This window comes from Lontra canadensis, unplaced genomic scaffold, assembly GCF_010015895.1.
Source record: "Lontra canadensis isolate GAN:19392208 unplaced genomic scaffold, GSC_riverotter_1.0 scaffold15, whole genome shotgun sequence".
Taxonomy (NCBI): Eukaryota; Metazoa; Chordata; class Mammalia; order Carnivora; family Mustelidae; genus Lontra; species Lontra canadensis.
The window spans coordinates 3,671,282-3,692,368 of NW_022631009.1; the positions used below are offsets into that span (position 1 = coordinate 3,671,282).

The 21,087-nt window shown below is 42.2% G+C and overlaps 1 protein-coding gene across 1 annotated transcript in view; it reads left to right on the plus strand.

The window, feature by feature from the left end:
- Nucleotides 1–1,550: 1,550 nt before the first annotated feature.
- Nucleotides 1,551–21,087, plus strand: part of TNFRSF11B (TNF receptor superfamily member 11b) — a 28,886-nt gene continuing 9,349 nt past the window's right edge. The window contains exon 1 of the mRNA XM_032858432.1: nucleotides 1,551–1,751. Within this exon, the coding sequence (XP_032714323.1) occupies nucleotides 1,722–1,751 (30 nt within the window). The 5' untranslated portion in view covers nucleotides 1,551–1,721. The remainder of the gene's footprint in view (nucleotides 1,752–21,087) is intronic.

Sequence of the window (21,087 nt, forward strand, 5' to 3'; positions counted from 1 at the left end):
ACTTTACGTAATGCTCACCACTAGTGATGAACTTCATTTATGTCCTCCTTGTGAAATGCTTTCATTTGTTCCCTCTCACATTTCTGTAATATCAGCATCATTTTTCTCTTCCCCTCGAGGAGACTGAGGCGTAGAGAGACATGGAATTTCCCCCACGGTGAACACAGCAGGACTCAGCGCCTGTTTTCTCCAAGCTCTGGCTCCTGCATATTGGCAATCTATGACTTTTCAAGAAAACTGCCTTCAAATAATATCCTAGACACACATCACCCTAATAAAAACCATACTACTGTCATTCATAGAGTGCCTTACTACTAACATTTGAATTGACTCGTGTCCCATGGTAAGTCCGTGTTAGTAGCTCAGGCTGTAGATGTTAAAACTGAAATTCGGAAGTGGGAGGGCAGGTCTGGAGTCCCACCACTGGGTCCCCACTCGCTGGCCTTCATTCATTCGCAGTTCACTTAAGAAACCATCATGCTGTTAAGCTCCAGCCCCTGGGTGCGGGGGGGGGGGGGGGGCGATCTCTTCTGCTTCCATCCTTGAACTCTGGCCACAACTGAACCCTGGGCCCTGATGGGGAAGTGAGTGAGGTTTTCAGCATCTGGTGAAAACCCGAGAACTGATGGGTGATGGCAGGACCTCCCAGGACAGGACGAAGCCTTCAGAAGTGACCGGGTCCAACTTTCAGAAGAGCAGCTTGTGGGAGTGAAGACCCTTTTATGCAAGCCCCAAACTCCTGTCAACTGCTCAGAGGCAGAGGAACGACCTTGAAGAGGTAATTCCGGAGGTTCAGGATGGAAGGCCCTCCCGTCCCCAGGGCCCTTTGATGATGAGGGTGTGGATGAAGAAAATAGGGGCCAAGACAGCCCCGCAGCCCGCACGCTTTTTTCCTGCCCTAGGCAGGAAGTCTTTCCCGGGCTGCTTCTCTCTGGCTCTCACCACCCCAGACAAGGAGAAGTGAGCGGGGGAAAGCCCTGGCTCTAGAACCAGACAGAAGTGGAGAAGTTCCTTGGGCACCGGCTCTGTAACCTTGGAGATTCGGGATGGCGCCCAGTGGGGCGCTGCGACCCTGCGGTGCAGAAAGGCGCGGCCTTGTTACTGGAGCTCTCAGAAGCCGCCGCCAAGGGGTCCGCCGAGAGGGGGTATTAAGGGTGTGGGACGCACGCCCGGCTGCGCCCCGATCTTGGCTGCAGCGGCCGCGCAGGGCGGAGGAGGCCGGCACCGCAGCTCCCCAGCGTGCGCCCCCCCCCCCCCACCACCGCCGGTGGCGGCTGCCAGGAGGCCGCCCGCGGGCGGGAAGCGGCCAGGAAACCTCAGGGCCGCGCAGAGACAGTAGCCTCCTTGTTCCGCAGCCCGGTGGCTTCTTCTTTTTTTCCTTTTTTCTTTCTTTTTTTTTTTTTTTCCCCCAGGGAGGGCCAGACATCCCCGCCCCACCCCAGCCCCCACCTCTCCCGTTCTTTCCACCCCGGCTGTGAAAGCGTTAACCCCCGGGCTCTGCGCACTCCTCCCCCACCCCCCAGCCGCTCCCGCCCAAGTTCCTAAAAAAGAAAGGTGTAAAGTTTGGTCCAGATAGAGAATGAATGATCAAAGCCAAGCCGATACTTCCTGTCGCCCGGACGCTATATATAACGAGATGAGTGCACGGGCTGCGGAGACGCCGCGGAGCGCTCGCCCAGCCGCCGCCGCCGCCCAGCGCCTGAGGTTTCCCGGGGACCGCAATGAACCAGCTGCTGTGCTGCGCGCTCGTGGTAAGTGCCCGGCGGGACGCGGGCGCCTGGGAGCCTGCCCGCCGCGGCCCCGCGGGGCCCGAGCTCCGCGCGCTCCCTGGCCCGGGACAGAGCTGGGGGCAGCTTGGAACGGGAGACCTTCTTCCGGAGCCCATCGCGCCGCTCGTGGCGTGTTTCTTTGCCCTGGGAAGTTCCTACTGGGTTTATGGAAAAGGCGAGAGGAGCTCTAAACCCTTTTCGTTTGAATGATTTGTATCAATTTTATTTACTTTCCTCTTTGCAGATGATCTGACGCCCTCCAGGAGTTCATACCATCTTTGCTTAGTTGGATATTACTATGATTATTTAGAGTGGCCTCTTAGAAGCAGAGTTAAGTTGGGAGTTGTCAGTCCTCTTAGAACTATTATAACTAGAATAAAATTTGGTTGCGGTGAACATGAGAGGATACATCATTAGGCTCTTTCCCCACTTAAGCAAATGTTATGGGAAATTTTGTGTAACTGGCACCTGAGAAAAAGATTATACACACACAAGCGCACGCACACACGGGTACACGGGTTTCATAACTGCACAATTTAAGATCCTAATGCAATTTTATTATTAAAATGGTTTCTTTGCAGTTCTCAACTTCAATATAATGTGGAAGATATTGATGGACTAATGTTAGTTATGTTCTAAAATAGATTTCAGTAATTGAAGTTCGACACTAAAGAGGGCTACAAGTTATTTTTAATGTGCTGTTTAGGAAGAAAGGAGTCTTTGTGATTTAGGTTACCTCTTTTTTTAGTTAAGATTTTGACCAATCAAGTTAATAAGATTTGTTTGTAGATTATTCTATGGCTAATGACTTATTTCCTTTATGTCACCAGAGTATACAATACATTAAGATGGGAATCAGACATTCGTGAGACATTAAGCCCCATATGTGTTTCGAGCACGTTGGAGTAAATGCTTGAGTTTCAACATCCAACCCACAAATAGTGAGTAGTAGGCTAGGAAATCTTCCAGGTAGTTCCCAGGATACACAAGCATAAATAAGCAAATAAATAGCAAAGTCACTAAAGAAAATGTAGGTTGGACAGGAGTGCACAAGTAGGTATAATAATCTTATCTACCTCTACCTAATGTAAGATAAAATATATAAAATAGCTCCACCAATATGGTTACCATGGAGAACTTTTTGAAAAGTAAACCTTTATTAAAACATAACACACACACAGAGTTGCCCAACTCATAAGTGCCTAATTTAAGTTTCTCAAAGTAAACACTTGTGAGCTAGCAGCCAGATCAAGAAATACGACATTACCAGCACCCAGAATCTCCCTGGGCTCACCTTCTCACTAATATGTCTATAACCGGAGTAATCAATATTCTGACTTCTAACATCAAAGATGAGCTTTGTTTGTTTGGGACTTTATATAAATGGACTTTTATCACTTTTCTATGTCTGGCTGCTTTCACTTAAGCTCCATTTATGAGATCATTTTTTTTTTAACCGTTGGATGTACAATCGTTCATTCATTTTCATTGTATGATATTCCATTGTATGGATGTACCACAATTAATTTAATCATTCTAGCGTATAGTTAGTTTACATCATTCTGCTATGAAAATGGGGACATTTTATTCTTCCTTGCCTTTGTATTCTATTAAAGATTTAATTGATAATAAACATATTATCAATGACTTTTAAGCTTCAGAATTTCCACTAAATAATGTATGTATTTAATAATAGGTGCTCCTAAGCAATAAGTAAATGTATGTTTTGATATATAGTCTATCTAGGGAGCTTGATATGTGTAGAGATAAAACTAATTGTAGATGATGCCCCAGTATCAAAAGAGAAGACTTTCTATGTGTTTTGAACCTAGGAAATACTTTCAACAGGAAAGATTTTCCTTTTCCTTTCTGTAGTTGCTCAGATTGACTTTATTTAAGAAATGACTGGAGATGGATACTTTGTACTTAGACACAAGGAGTCCAGATGCCCTTTCGTAAGCACCCTCAGTGCAGTTGTAAGGAGTAGAAGCATCACGGGAAATTGTCCTCGGTAGCAGGCATGCCCCTAGGCATGAGCGACCAAGTGGAAAACAAGATGGACGCCACTCCTGCCCCCGTGAGCCTCATAGCCTAATGGAGAAGGCAGATAATGGACAATTAACTCTGTCTAATGAGAGTAACAAAAGGGCAGGAGCTGGGTGACTTGGGCATATAAAAGATTCTGCCCTCGTGGTCCTTACAAAGGAAGCCACAGAGCAATGGTTATCAGTGGGACCAAAATTCAAATCCACCAGCACCATCTCCTTGACACATGACCTTGGCCAAGTTACATCTTTCTTGAGTTTTCGTTTTCTCTTCTATAAAACAGAGATAACATTATGCACACCGGCCATATCACCACATACAATCCCGCTCCATATTAACAGCAGCTTCTAGCATTATGCGATCAGCTCACTGTAGGCAAATCTAGACCCAAGGGAATTTTGTAAATGAAATGCTAATGCCCCTCAGAGGAGGGAGAGAAGGCTACACTACTTATTACCTTGAAGGAGGACTAGAATGTTTTCATTGTTGGGGATAAAAGCCAGGTGTCCCGAACCTAAGGCACGGGAGAAAGTATAATGGTGTGGCAAAGTAGAATTCTAGATTTTTCTGGGAGAACACAGGATATACCAGGAGGCAAGCCATGCGGGGGTGTGGCCAACAAGACTAAGGCCATAGTCACTGGCTCTTTGGAATGCTAACTAAAATGTCCAGGAGAGGCCTGCAGTGGAAGGTGAGGTCACTGTGTCCCCAGACACCTCCATTCATGGGTGCTTAGGGCTACCTGATACTCTGGGAACATCCTGCCTGGGTCTAGATTTTAACTGGTCGGTGAAACTTCCCATTGTGTTGTGCCCAAACCACCTGCTGGCCTTCTCAAAGCTGATCTGTGTCATGATGACAAGACTGGGATGGAGTGTGGGAATAAAGGGATTGAGGGCAAGAAGGCGATTTTGACAGCTTGGTCCCCCTGTCCATTAGGATAATGCCTTTTCTGGTTTGTTCTGTTGTTTTGTTGTTTATTTCAGTTTCCTTCCTCTCGCTCAGTGACTGAGAGTTTTTGTCTCGCTTTTACTTGTTGGCTTCTTTACTTATTTTAAGAGAACGATCACTCTGGAGTTTGTAGGAGAATCTGACATATGTTCAGTCCCAAACAGTCCTGATCCCTGCCCCTAGCAACCTTCAGCACAGTGCGCTAATTTGAATCTGATCTTTAATTTTACTTCTAGGCTTAAACCACAGTTGTCCAATTCCCCCTGGCTGGGGGAAAGAAAGCATCTGTGCCAGATGTTGTATCCACTTAGTTCTAGAAGGAGAGCTATGGCAGCGTCTGTCAGAGGGGCACTAAACACACACTCAATTCTTCTTGCCTTCCTTTCCACTAACGTGCCTGCTGGGTTTTGCCCCGAGGAACCCTCAGCCCTCCTACCGACATGGTCCCTATTCTGAAAGCTTTCAGTTAAAAGCATTATTCCTTTCAGCATCTCATTAACCAGTAGCATTTTCTTAGGCTGGAGTTTCTTCTTTGTAGCCCGCCCAAAAAAGAGGACTGGGAAATAGAGTGCAGAGAAAGAGTAATTTTATAAAAATTTATATTTGCATCACTCAAGGCTTTGACAAAGGATGCCTGGATGCCCCTTGTGTTGCTGCAATGGAGCCAAAATGTCAAAGTTACCAGTGTATTTGTAGGTCTTGCCCTGTAGGGCAGTAATTCTCAATCATATCCCTTCTTCCACGCACTCTGAAAATAAATCCTTTGTAACAACTCTCTTGCTCCCCTGAAACGAAATTTAGAGCACCTGTATTTTACTTATGTACATAATTTTTAAAGTCAATATACCAACATAACTACACTGTAAAGGACAAATAAAAGGAAAGTAGCTAAAAATAAAATACAACTTCGCTGGAGACATCATGAAGCCATGATATGTTAGCGTCTTTATGTGAAATTGCTGTGAACACACTGCTAGGAACAAAGGTCGGAGCCCATGCGATCTGCTGGGGTTCAAAACCATGATCAATGTTGGCTTTCGTGTGGCGCTTTTCTGAAATGGTGGACAAACCCCTCCAGAGTTTTAAACAAAGCAAAATACAACCTTCTATCCAAGTTTATGTTGTAAAATTCCTAGAAAGTTCAGTATGTATAAAAATCATGCAAAAACCATTTTGTATATATATAAAACGGAATCTGAATCTGGGCCAGGATAATGATAAATAGGGGTGTGTGTGTGTGTGTGTGTGTGTTGTGTGTGTGAATAGAACATCTTGACGTGGGTGGGACACGAGATTCTTCTTGATGGCCCAGGATGTCTAGCAGTCACGGTGATAACAGAAATCCTCCACAGATTTTTCCAGAACTTGTAGGGGATAGCACCACCACTTTGTGGGAAACACAGTACAAGCTCTTTGCAAACACAGATTTCCATTTTCTTCACATTTGTGGCTCCCAGGTCTCCACGGTGCCTGACACTAAAGGTGTGTTTGCGAAGTCAGAGGAGCCATAGTGAGATCTGGTAGTGTGTTCCATCATCTACCAACAGTTTCATTGCTGCCGGAGAGTTAACATTCTAATGTTGCCTTTGATCTCTTTCAAAATACAGATGTGATACCCTATCCACCTGACCAATATTTTAGATATTCCTTTGCACATTTCTACTATGATGGTTCATATCCATACCTTCATGAAGACCCATTCTTAAGTGAGCAACAGAAATGAACTAGATTCATATAGTGACCCGTGGAGGGGCAGCCTAAGCTCAGTTGAACCCACTTCCTGACTTCCCCTTTAGGTTGCTCTGGGCATCCAGTATACATGTTTGGTTTGATCAGTCTTACGTGTTTGCAAAATGTGCCAATGGAGAAGTCAAGTAGACATTTGGATTCAAAATGGCGGAGTGTAGGAGAAGCCTGGGCTCAAGATAAAAAAAAAAAGTCAGGTCATCAGGGTACAGCAGGTTTTTAAAGCCCTAGGGAAGGGTGATGGATTGCACAGGGCAAGAGAGGAGAGAGGCAAGCAACCCCAGGGCGCATTTGTGATAGTGAAAGTCCAGTAAACAAAATGCAAATATGAACAGTAATAGCAGGCATGTTTAGAAAAGAAAACAAAAATCAAAATAAAACTGAGCAACCCACAAGAGCAGGAACTAGTGAATCGGAACTCCTAGCAACATCTGTAAACTATCTGTGCAAGAAGAAAGACGGAGGTATGGCCAACTTGAAATAGATACAAGGACAGCATTTTTATGTGACATGTAATTAGTTTTTGGAACTCACTGCCACAGAATATTTTGGGGTGACTAGCATAGAAAGTCTAAAAAAAGGATTCTTTTAGACAGTTGTGAGGGATAAGAATAGTGTTACAAGACATTAGGTATGAAGCTGTGTGCCCCCACACCCCCTCACAGTTACCTGGGCTTCTCTAAATTAAGGTCCTGAAGGCCAGAACCATCTGCAGACACACGACAATGGTTCCTCCGAACTCAAGGTGACATAACTTCCCAGGTATGGCCTGGGTAGGTCATTTTCACCCCAATTTCTGGGAAACACCTGAATCAGCTAGACCATAACGGGTAGGCAATGCAGGAGGAAATGAAATATCTTTCCTAAAGCCTTGCTTAAAAAATAATAATAATAATAATGTGCTCCTAATGGCCTTGATTTATGACTTTCTTATTTGGATTTTTTAAAAATTTGCCTTTCTAAAATTATGTCTTAATACTGTGAAGACATTGTTTAATTTTATTGGAACAACTTCTCTAAAAATAAAAAGAATAGCCTTAGGATATTCACTTCAATTTAGTCTATCCCTTGGAAGCATTTTCTTTAAGAACTTCTTAAATAATCAACTATAAAATAGGAGAATGGGTGTCAAGATGGATTTAGATTTAAAACAAGGCAGTAATTCATCTAAACCTCCTGACTGCCTTTGGTAAATTCAATTTTCTTCCCTGGCCTATGACTCAAAAACCTCAATTCCCTTCCCATGTAATGTTGCTTTCATGTTCAAAGAAGTGATTTCTTTTATTTTCTTTGAAAATACGGATATCAGGAACCTATTCTTTAAAAAGATGCCCCCACCATCAATTTGCACTAACACCACCACCAACAACAACAAAAATGTGATTTAGAAATTCAGTTGGACACAGTGACGGTGAGATCGCTGTGGTGGCTGGAGGCAAGATTCTGTCTTAGTCTGAGGTCTGGTTGGTGACACCAGCACTGTGGGTCTTAATTTTACCCATGTCAAAAAATTGTTGAATCCTTATATTGGACCCCTGAAACTAATTAATACACTGGGTGATAATTATGCTTGAGTAAAAAATCATAATCATAAAAATAAATAAATAAAATAAGGGTATTGGACCAGGTGATATGTGGGAGGTCTGCTTTAGTTTCGAGCTTTTGTCATTAAAAAATAATAGTAACAAATCGATGATATACGATTTAATACTCCAAACATGCAAAAATCAAAAGGACTTATTTATCTATGAAAAACATTATCTTAAAGGACCATTTCTTAACAGTCTACTCTGTTGCACTTGTCAGTTTCTTCTGCCCCCCCCCCCCCCAGGTTTCAGGTATAAGAAATTCTGTTTCAGTCAGTGAGATCCCAGGGGAGGCAGCTTTTGAAATGTCTTCTACTTTTAAGTGGTAAGACTTACTTGTTTTAAGATCACAGATTATTCTTTTAAACCATAAAACATTTTCTCATTTGGAAATAAGTCCTTTTTGTCCTTAGCTAGTATGCGTAGAAGTCATTAATGTGTGCATTTTCTATATTCCATTTACTTAGAAGTCAGGTCCAAGACACTCCCTCAGGACTTAGGAAAGAGGTATAATTTTGGTTGCTAGCAATCTCCCTAAACTCATTGCAGAATTTTCTTTGCATTTATCTTCACAAGGAAGTACTTGACAGCTGCACGTGGCTTTTTGGAATAGATGTCAAACCTTAGGGCAGAATAAGCTTGGTAATGGGTTAAATACTTCCCTTGAGTACCATACCAGGCTGGTAGACAGAAATCTCTGCTCCCACACTTTGTTTTCTATCATTTCTTTTCTTTTTCTTTTCTTTTATTTTTCTTTTATTATTTCTTTTTCTTCCTTGCTTGCTTTTCTTTCTTTTTTTTTTTTTTTACTATTTCATTTTTCAGTTGTCTCTACACCCAACATGGGGCTCAAACCCTCAACCCCGAGATCAAGAGTTTCATGTGCTTTCCTACTGAGCCAGTTGGGTGCCCTCTGTCCCTTCTTTTAATATTGAGTGAAAAGAAAAGAAAATTGACTGGATTGTGCTCAAAGGTCCATAAGAAAGTATGAGTGATGTTTATTGAGCAAGGATGTAGCTGCAAGTGCTACTTGTAGATCATTCTCCATCCTCCCTTCCAGAAACATGGTAAGACCGTGCTTTCCAGTCTTTTGGTAAGGGGGACCGTGGAGGGTGGGGAGAGGACGAATAGCTCTGGCCATTGACTTGTGAATTAAAATGGTATGTCACTCCAAATTAGAGCACTTAACTGTGGGCATATGACCCCCTCCCCCAACTTTTCTTCCCCCTCTTTTCCTCCTCCACATCAAACCAGCCACGTTCTAGATATTAGTTGTGTTATCATCCTAGGTCCTGGACAAAGAACAATGTTAATTAGGCCCCGCTAGGAATATAGCATGAGTGAGAAATAAACCTTTGGTATTTTTATTTTTATTTTTTATTTTAAATTTTTTTTAAGATTTTATTTATTTGACAGACAGAGATCACAAGTAGGCAGAGAGGCAGGCAGAGAGAGAGGAAGAAGCAGGCTCCCTGCTGAGCAGAGAGCCCGATGATGCGATGCGGGGCTTGATCCCAGGACCCTGGGATCATGACCTGAGCGGAAGGCAGAGGCTTTAACCCTCTGAGCCACCCAGGCGCCCACCTTTGTTATTTTTAAATCACTGAGATTTTGAAGTTGTTTATTAGCACAGCATAAAAGCCAGCCAGTCCCAACTCACTCAGTACCCAGACCCCAGGAATATTAGATCATTGAGAGGCAGGAGCATTTAATCACAGTGCTTGATCTATGATTTTAGATTACTAGTTGAAACTATTAGATTATCAGTTGAACTATTAGTTGAAACTCCCTCATCAAAGATACTGTTAGAAGTGTTCATGAGGAAGGACCTCTTCTTTCTTCCATTGCTGGAAAATTCAAAATTCAGGGAACTAAAATTATGTAAAAGCTCAGCTGGGCTGCAAAATGGAAAGGCCAAAAGGTACTTAACTTACCAGACACCCTTTTATGTGAGAATAAGAAACAGAAAGAGGGATGGTGTTTTTTCTCGTCATTGTTTCCAAGTGACCCTCCTTCATAGAGGGCCACCGCCATCTTTCATTCAGGACAACATCTACGCATTGAAGCTGATCCAAAGAAGGAAATCACAAAATAGGAAGAAACTAAGGATTCTTAGGATATGTATAGTATGTGGAAGACACACACAATATTTCACTTTATTTCCATAAAAAATGCTATGACGTGGAGATTAGTCTTATTTTATAGATGGAGAAACTGAGGTTCCGAGAGGAGAAGAAATTTTCCCTAAGGTAACCCAGCTGAGTTTTTTTTGTCCTAAAGGCACTTCCATCTAGTAGCTGAGGCCAGTGGGAAACAAAATATCCTTCAGCTGGAGCCCTGCTTCCGTGTGTGCCTTCAAACTGAGAGATCTCTTCTCAGCTGAGGTTAAGAGAACCCCAGATGGGGCTTGCGAGGGTCAAATCTTTGGGCAAAGTGAATCTAATGTATTTTTTCATCCTTTTGCAGTTCCTCCTTTGGCTTCAGTGGGAGCATCATGTCTTTTTTCTTTTGAAATTAAGTGCCTTGGCCGCCTTACTGGGCATGAGTTCAAAGCCCAGATGCCTTAGGAAACACAGCATGAGGCATACACACGTTTTAGTACCTTACTGGAAAGTGCAGTCCTAGGGAAGGAGGAATGAGTGAAAGCAGAGTAAGGCAGAAAAGGAAGGAGAGCACGTTCAAGAGGGTGCGTTACCCAGAAGCTACTGCTTCTGAAGTACCACTCAGTTTCAGGGAACCATCGTCCAGAGGGCCTATGTGAACCACTGCATTTCAGGACAAGGGAGGGAGAAGAATTTACTCAGCAGGATAGATAGATGGTGGGATGGATGATAGATAGATAAGGAAGGAAGGAATGGAGGGTAGAAGACAGATAAGATGGGTACACAGATAAGATGGATAGGTAAAAGATAGATCTTATTGAACTTCATATTGTGTTCAGTTGGTTATTTATATGCCTAGCTCCTTCATAAGGCTGCAAGTTTCCAGACACAAGCATATCTTGTTAAAGGCTTAGATTTGGACAGGATTAGATGGAATCCCAGCTCACATGTGTGCTAGCTCAGTGACCTTTGACCTATCACTGACCTTCTCTGAGACTATTTCTTCATCTATAAAATAGGGATCAGCCTCTCTCATCAAATGTTGGCGGAGGGGGTGGATGATATTAGCATGTGAAGAAAGGGCTTAGAATAGAGCCTGGTAGATCATACTATAAGGCACTAAGCTATTATTATTCCCGTACCACCTGGAGCTTCTGGAATTTCCCATATTGGCGGCACACGGTGAATCCCTCCATGTTTAAGTCATACTCTGTTTTGTTCCATTTCTATTTGTAGTTTCTGTTCCAATCACTACAGCTTCTCAGTCCTAACTTTTTCTCACCAGCTGCCCTTAACCATATGTTGATTGGACCTCAATCCAGATCATTAACAACCCAAAGAGATGAATGAAATGATGTGAGTAATGTAGTACCTTCGAAGAAAAGCACTGTAGAAATAAAAAGGAATTTAAAATACTGATGTTCAAAATTATCAACATACTGGGGCACCTGGGTGGCTCAGCCGGTTAAAGCCTCTGCCTTCAGCTCAGGTCATGATCCCAGGGTCCTGGGATCGAGCCTCTCATCGGGCTCTCCGCTCGGCGGGGAGCCTGCTCACCGCCCCCCCCCCCCCGCCTGTCTCTCTGCCTACTTGTGATCTCTGTCTTTCAAATAAATAAATAAAATCTTTAAAAAAAAATTATCAACATACTAAAATGTATTGCCAATTCTGAGCCCCAAACGCCAGGGACCGTAGCTGGAACACCTGGAAATAATGCTTATTTGGTGGACCTGAACAGACATAATTATAGAGAAAATTGCCACCAGCTCTGCTGTTGAGTTGAACTTTTCAGAATTAGTGGTCAATCTCAAATCTGGTGATTAGCAGAAATACAAGAGAAGAACTATTAAGATATTAAGCTGGGGGCCCAAGCATATGAGCTATGTAACTTTCTTGGAAAGTTTTTAAGTTCACGTGTATTGCTAGTTCGTTTTCCTCAGAGATTTTTTTCTTTTCTTTCCATTTGTTAATCTGTCAAAGTCAGCTGTCTGTAAAACAACTCCAAAACACCAAAGACATCATCAACGAATCTGTCTGGATAATTCTGGATGATTCCATATATAAACAAGGTACTGCTCACTAACTTAAAAGGCTTCAAACAGCCAAAGGAAACTTCTCACGGCAACAAAAAATTGCATTTCAAGTTGACGTTTACCTGAGACAGTTCTTCAGCCCCCGGGGAAGCCAAATAGTGTAGAATGTGGCTCAGCGATTCATCTAATAAATTGTAATTCCTTGGGTTTCTTTTCCCGTTTTCCTCGAATTAGCTGTTGACAGCAAATCAGTTCTGTATAGATGAACAGGTTTAATTCATTTGCTCCTGCTTCTGACGTAGAGGCCTAATCCTCCACCAAACAACTGGCTATTGTGAAAATTATTAAGCAGTGGGAGAGCCTTAGGTGGGGAACTTGCTGCAGCAGATAAACCTCTCAGATGAACGACCCATTTTGTTTCTACATTCGCCTTGAAAATGGAAGCTGCGTGCAAATGGACAGTACCTCAAAATGCCACGTGAGATGAAAGATGCTTTGGAAATTTCTTTCCTTGAGGCAACTTGTCATCAGTATCATTTTACAGATGAGAAAATTTCAGATTTTGTGATTGTTCTTGCAAATTTACATGTTGAATATTTGTCTGTGGGCATATATCATCCCCAGAAATCCTAATTACACATAGTAGGCATTCAGTGTATCTGTTGAGTTGAATAAAATTAAATGCGATATATTGAATACTTGATATGCGTAAGGTACCATGTTACGCATATGAGGACAGAGACAAATACTTTTCCCTTTGGCCCCTCTAAGCAGCCGCATGACACTGCCTTGCAAACATTTGATATAGACCAAGCAGATGACACCAGTTGGGACGATACTGAAACTAATTACAAAAGAAATCAGAACAGGGAAATAGTCAATTTCTGGCGATCGTAAGTGTGTTACTTCCTACTGAACAAGAAACATCAAAATGTCTTCAGAAATAAGTCTGGTTCAAAATACTCCCCATTTCCCACCTTCTATGTAATTAGTACATGTAATAATGCCTCCTATTTGTCTGGAAGTTTATTCTTTACCAAATTTATTTGTGTCCCTCCTTTTATTTGACAGAGAGAGATCACAAGCAGGCAGAGCATCAGGCAGAGAGAGAGGGGGAAGCAGGCTCCCTGCTGAGCAGAGAGCCCGATGTGGAGCTCGATCCCACGACCCTGGGATCATGACCTGAGCCGAAGGCAGAGGCTTAACCCACTGAGCCACCCTGGCGCCCCTCTCCTTTTATTCATTTGAAATACAACAACTGTACAGGCATAGTTCAAATAACAATTATTCTCATTTTAGAGGTAAGATAGTGGCTCAAGGTTATGAAACCTGGTGGTCAGACTGAGTTTGGAACCCTGGTATTCATAGTCTAAATGCAAGTTTGAGCTAACAGCGCTCTTCTTAATTAACATTGAACTAATGGCGAAGCTATATACTCTAGACTTTATTAAATTATCCATTTAGCATTCTTTCCAAAACACTGTGATATTCCTACCTTTTTTACTTCGTCTTTTTTCATCCTATCTTGTGTATGTTCATAAGTTCTGGGGTTAAGTTTTGTGTTTTTATGCTTCTATGCAGTCTCCCTGGGTAATGCCATCTGAGCTCTCTGCTTCTAGAGCCATGTATGTGCTGCTAACCCTGAAACCTGTGTGTTTCTCTGCCTTTCTGTCCTAAATTCTCAATACATATATCCAGTCATTTAGTACATACCACTTGAGTCTCATAGATGGAAGATGTTCCAAGCTAAATTCATTTTCTTTCTCCATATCTGTCTTCTCCTGGTGTCAGTAATTAATGGCAATACTACATATCTAATAGTTCAAATTCATGGGCATGTTCTTCCATTGCTTTTTCTAGGACACACTCCCCATGCAATCAGCCAACATCTATCTATCTCTTCCTCTCCTCTGTCACCAGTACCTATCTTCAGTCCCTCATAATTTCTGACCTGTTTCTCTGCCGAGTCTTTTCTAGATCCTCTCTCTCCTCTCTTCTGCTTCCAATTGCTTTGCAGTGATTTATGAGATTTTTACATCAGGCTGGGGTTTTAGATCAATGTTCAACTCCATCATTTAGTACTATTTCTAGAGCATAGTAATGGTGTCAGGAAGTGTTTGCTGAATGAATCAATGAATTATTTAAGGAATGGAGGAGAAAAGGAATGGGCTACTACACTATAAGACTATAGAAAATCAAATACACTAAACTTCAGAGGAAAACAGTTGTTTAAAAAATAAGATTTAGGGGCGCCTGGGTGGCTCAGTTGGTTAAGCCTCTGCCTTTGACTCAGGTCATCATCTCAGGGTCCTAGGATCGAGCCCCGCATTGGGCTCTCTGCTCAGCAGGGAGCCTGCTTCCCCCTCTCTCTCTGCCTGCCTCTCTGCCTACTTGTGATCTCTCTCTCTCTCTCTCTGTGTCAAATAAATAAATAAAATTTTTAAAAATTTTAAAATAAAAAAATAAAATAAAAAATAAAATTTATAGTTTATACTATAAGAGATCTTTAGGAAATTCACCATGATATGTATCCTGAATGTCTTCCTTCTTGGCCAAGATGAACTGTAAAATGGCATGGTTTCTAAACTGACTAGAAGTTTACCTAACTCTGGATAGTCCTCAAATAGTTCTCTGTGGCAAAGATCATGACGAGAGATCACAAAAGGAACTCCCAAACCAAGTAGTTATTTCAAGCTGTGCATGGGCTCCTTTTAATGAATTTCCCATAAACGGAAACCCACTGGGTCACTCATGGTTCTGTATACCAGAGAGCGAGCCTGGTAGTATGGAATTGGCTGCATTGTGTAATGCAAAAATAAACTTGTTAGAGAAAAGTGTTTTCTTTTGCCCTTTAGGACGAAGCTTACACCAGTAGAATGCTCTAGTCAAATCATCATCTGAGAAATTTCTGTCTCGGTGGCTTTGGACCAGTAAGTGCTAGTCTTCATAGAAAGAACAAAAGTCAATGTCAGTTCATTTGGACTTCAGGAAGGCTTTGGTTCAGAAGGCTTTGGTTGATCTTTTGTGATCTCCTAACTTTATGCTCTTCAGTCTAAATGAAAAATAAGCACATCAAGTCTTACTTCTAGAATATGCATGAAGGTTACAGCATAAGTGAGAGTATTTGGTAAATGTTAAAGAATGTGACTAAAAACAGTATTATATGGCACATGCTCTGGGTTTGAAGTCTATTTCCACTAATGACTGGGACCTGGGACAGTTATTTACTCATTCTAAGACTCACTTTTATAGCTGGTAGAAACTTAATGATAATAATATTAAAACATTCTAATGTAGGCACAAACCAAAATATTATAAAGGTTATTTTTAACTCTACTGCCTACCACAGAGTAGAGATTTGATGCACATATGTTAGAATGGAATACACAAACAGAATTCCATCTTCATATTGTCCCTTTTTGTTACTTGCCCATACCATGACTATACCACTCTACCTCTTAAATACTGAGAATTCTAATTTGAAATTTTATATTTGGGACTAAGAGTTAAACGATTAACAAGAAAATCAGTTAAGGGGCACCTGGGTGGCTCAGTGGGTTAAGCCTCTGCCTTCGGCTCAGGTCATGATCCCAGGGTCCTGGGATCGAGCCCCACATCAGGCTCTCTGCTCGGCAAGGAGCCTGCTTCTTCCTCTCTCTCTGCCTGCTTCTCTGCCTACTTGTCATCTCTGTCTGTCAAATAAATAAATAAATAAAATCTTTTTAAAAAAAAAAGAAAATCAGTTAAAACATTTAACAATAAAAACTATACACATGTATCATAAACTAAAACATTTAACTAAACTTTCATTCACCTCTATTTTGAGAGTTCGCCAAGGCTTTTCTTGGAATCTGTGTTTGCTACCTGAAGTCCTATGCTGTCTTTCTTACAAAACCCTGTTCTGGGGGCACCTGGGTGGCTGAGTGGGTTAAAGCCGCTGCCTTTGGCTCGGGTCATGATCCCAGGGTCCTGGGATCGAGCCCCGCATCGGGCTCTCTGCTCAGCAGGGAGCCTGCTTCCTCCTCTCTCTCTGCCTGCCTCTCTACCTACTTGTCATCTCTGTCTGTCAAATAAATAAATAAATAAAATCTTTAAAAAAAAAAAACAAAAAACCCTGTTCTGTAATGTATGGCCCATCCATTTCAATTTTGGCATTAAAAACATTCATGAAACAAACTAATTATTCTGATGTTTACCCGATTTTGTTTTTACAGTTGTCTCAGAGACTCCAAATTCTATAGCACATTTTTTTATTTTTTGCTTCTTTGTGGCTCATCTTTATCAAGCCATTCTCAAAGCATTTTCCTAAAAGAATAATAATTTTTTCACACCCATGTTGATTAATTTACATAATATTTAACTGAATTACCTAAGGATTGTTACAACTGTAGCATATACAAGTACATATATACAAGTAGCCTAAACAGATGCAGCAACAAACATACAATTTTTCATGAAGGACCAACTCTATGGTAAGCAGATAAAAGATGGCATGTCAGAGGAGGAGGGATCGCTGGGAATTCAGGTCACTGGGGCATCTGCTGGTTCTACGGGGGGAGTAGAAGGCATGGGTGAGTGTGAGAAGTGGAGATTGGAAAAGAGGGTTCTGCTCTCCACTCCAAAGTGGTTTCACAAATAAAACAGTGGAACAAGAAGTAGAAAGGGAGTTAAAGCAAGACATTTGTTTCCAAGCCTATTAGCTAATCGGATGCTGTCAAACCACAGAATATTTTTTTAAAGAATTTATTTACTTATGTATTTGTCAGAGAGAGAGAGAGAGAGAGAGAGCATGAGCGGGGAGAGGAACAGAGGGAGAAGCCGACACTCTGCTGAGCAGGGAGCCCGATGTGGGTCTCCATTTCCAGGACCCTGGGATCATGACCTGAGCTAAAGGCACCCAGGCACTCCAAACCACGGAATATTAGAATGGTAGCTAGAAAAAGCTTTAGAGAACAACTGATTCAACCCACTCACCACCATCCTCTACTAACATTTGATAGATGAGGAAAGATGGTTGGGTTGAAATAGAAAATTCTTTAACCACTGTCCACCATTAAAAATGGAAGGAAAAAGACAAAGCCATCATAGATGGGGCTTTAAGTGTCCTTTCAAGGAAAGGTGCACTGGGGCTTCAGGAAAACGAGGGGTGGGGAGCACTAGATGGGAGGACTCCCAGATGCCCTCAAGCACAAGCGGTCTACACCAAAGGATGGACACATAGGGAATGGGAGGAGGAAGAGAGAAAAAATAAAGAGGAATGGGGCGCTTGGGTGGCTCAGTGGATTAAGCCTCTGCCCTCAGCTCAGGTCATGATCCCAGGATCCTGGGATCAAGCCCCGCATCAGGCTCTCTGCTCAGCGGGGAGCCTGCTTCCTCCTCTCTCTCTCTGCCCGCTTCTCTGCCTACTTGTGATCTCTGTCTGTCAAATAAATAAATAAAATCTTTAAAAAAAATAAATAAAGAGGAAAAATCCCATTTAATTATTCTCTAAAAGCCAAACATAAAACACCCCAAACAGAGGGGCCCCTTCTACAGAAAGCACTTCAGGCTTCCACAGACACACCTGCACATGTGTCCCAGCTTTTGCCGATGTTCATCAGTGGTTATGCCTTTTACACAGAAAGTCATTTTTGGACTCTCGTGGATTTTAAACACTAACAGCTGACAAGGGAGATGGAGCCGATGTTAAGATGATGCGTCCTTCTGTGGCATCTTTTCCATTGCTTTTCCAGGAAATGCTGAAGAAAGTGAGAGACGGGACTGAGATGAACAGCTCTATTGATCTTGCCCATCCTCTGTCCAGTAACTGGTTCCAGAAATTCTGTGCGGGAATTGGGGCTAACCAGAAACTGAGACCTCACCGTCCAGTTTTGGCCACACAGTCCTGTCTTTTTACCAAAGTGGAAAATTTTCAAATAAAACACAGAGGCCCAATAGAAGTTGCTAAAAACAAGTTATTTTGCAGTTCCTCAAGGCTTTCTGATTTTTTAAAAATATATATGAAAATCCCATGCGGTGGCCTTGGAGAAATTACCTTCACTAATATAATTGCTCTCTAATCCTTAAGTCAACTTTTTTTATTTCTCTGTGGATACCTTTCACCTCAACTTCCCTGTATTTTGAAGAAATGGCAACGAATTTCCAAAGCATGGTTTCTGGAAACCAACAGTGTCATGTCCAATTGCCTAGAAAAATATAAATTGCATCAGCTTTCTTGGTCAGATCTTCAATTTGTGTGGCTCCTTCCAGTGAGGAACACAAGCACCATCTGGGGGTGGGGGTGGGTGGTTCCCATCCCATGCTCACCACTTCTTGGTAAGGGAGGAAAGAGTCAGTTGAGGAGTAAATGGGCACAACTGAGCCATGTTAAAACGGGAAAGTCAGGCTGAAGTCAGGCTGGAGGAAGTCTTAGGATTTCCAGTCCTACCAAGGTGGTGCTCACTCAGCAGTAGCACAGAGGACAAAGGCGTCCCTTTGCACCTCAGAGTCAAGGCTCTTGAAAGTGACATAACCTTTGAAAATGGTCTTTCAGGAAATAAAGGTGAACAGCAAGAGAAGAAAGCATTCCTCCTTGTTTCCATGTGTCTGCAAGTTGCATCGGGAAAACTTCATTCCCTAGCCTTGAAGATTATAGAAATTTTTAAGCCAAATTCACACAAGGGGCTTTGAGGAAGGTAGCATAATCTTTTCCATCTTGCTCAGTTTCCTTCGAAACATTGATTGCTCCTTGTAATTACTTCTTTTTTTTTTTCCCCCAAAGATTTTGTTTATTTGAGAGAGAATAAGAGAGATAGAGTATGAGGGGGGAGGGTCAGAGGGAGAAACAGACTCCCCACCAAGCAGGGAGCTTGATGCAGGACTTGATCCTAGGACTCCAGGATCATGACCTGAGCCAAAGGCAGTCGCTTAACCAACTGAGCCACCCAGGCTCCCATGTGATTATTTATTTCTTCACTTCTTTACCATCTACCCCTTGCCAGACTGTGAAGGCAGCAACCATCTTTGTTCTGTGTCCCACTATACACCAAGTTCCTTCTACAATGCCTGGTACACAGTGGGTGCTCACCAAATGTGTGTTGAATGGATAGATTTCATACTTCTGAAAGATTCAGAGCAAACCAGCTTCCAGCCACTACTGGTTTATTTCTTCTTTCTCCAAATGTCGATGAACTTTGAGTCAATAGAAAGCCCCAGGGAAATTCAAGAACATATTTTCCCTAGAAACCCTCAGGTCATGAGGGTGTCTTGAGAAGACCCCAGAGGCAGCCCTGATTTTGTGTTGTATTCTTTTTGTTGCTTAGGAGTCCTTTACCTCACAGGACTCTTGGTTCCAAGATCCTTGGTCTGAAGTGAGATATTTTGTTCTTTTCTTCTGGTTTATCAGCTCATATTAGGTCTGGTCAGCCTTGACACTCTTGCTGTGTTCCAGTAAGAAGTGAATGCATTATTAATTAGATGAAAATGTTTATGAAAAGGGCCACTCTTTACCATTTTCACTCTGAATTCAAAAGGGAGTGCTGTTTCCCTAGCTCGGCATGCTTTTGCAGGTCAAGGGGCTTCTGTGAGATTTCCTGTGTTCCACAAAGAAGAGAAGTTTGGAAAAAATTATTGTGTTTGGTCTGCCACTCCCCACAGCCTGAAAATAGTCAATGTTGATCCCCGTACCATAAACAAACAATAAAAACCAAATAAGCCACACCCTACACACAAACAACACTGTTTCTTCTGAGCACGTGATTTCTGTAATTATTGTGAAGAATGATTTCCGTGTTCCCTTGAAGATCTAGAATACGAGATGAAGCACTCATTTGGAGCTGCTCTCCCAAGAAGCACCCTCACCCACGAAATAGAAATTCTATTCTAGAAAGTTCTATTCTAGAAGTATAGAAACTTCAGAAACCCTGCCTGTTCCCTGAGGCTTTTTTCAATCAATGTGAAAAGAGGTGGTTCTTTAATTTTCTTGGATCTGTAAGAGTCAAGACTCTTACATCATTTACCTATAAGAGTCAAGACTGGGCCGTATGATGTTCTGGAGGAAATAATTCGTCTTAAAATTCTAGGAATCTTTCCGTGAATTGCAGCCTCCATGAGGACAGGGCACATGTCTCACTCACCAGCATATTCCTGGTGCACTCCTGGTAGGCATTCAGTACCTAGCTGCTGCATGACTGAATGAATGAATGAATGAATGGCCAGGATGACAATGTAATCATGATGCATCTTCACACATCATTCTTAGAATGGAAAAAGTGAAAGAGATATCATCTAGTCCTAAAGAGAGCTACGAGGATGTCCCCATTGAAATGTTGTTAGTCACCTCCCATGTTTCCAATCTCTTTGTCTTGCCTTTTTTTTTTTTTTTTTTGTACAACACTTACCTTCTAAACATATAATTTCTCTGTAATTTGTTATTTATTCTCTTACCCACCACTACACCAGAACAGGGTTTCTTGACTATTTTACTTACTGCTGCATTCTAATTGCCCAGCACAGATCTTGGCACATAATTAGGGCTCAGTATTTGTGAAGTGGATAAACGAAAGAATAGTCATTGAGTATGGATTCATGCGTTGGAGTCACTGCAGGAGTTTGTTTTTGTTTTTGTTTTTTTAAATCCCAAATCCCAGCTCCACACCTGTGGAATCAGAATGGGTAGAGGTCTGCATTTCAATTAGGGAGTCTAGGAGATTCTGGTATAGCTTCTGGGAGAACCACTAATTCATCCAACTCATTAATCTAGACATAATCCTGAAATCCAGGGAGATAAAGTGTCCTGTCATCCATGAGCCTGGGTTTACTTAATACGATGTGTGTTGCCACCCCCATCTTGGTCTTTGAGATTAAGCTGCTAGAT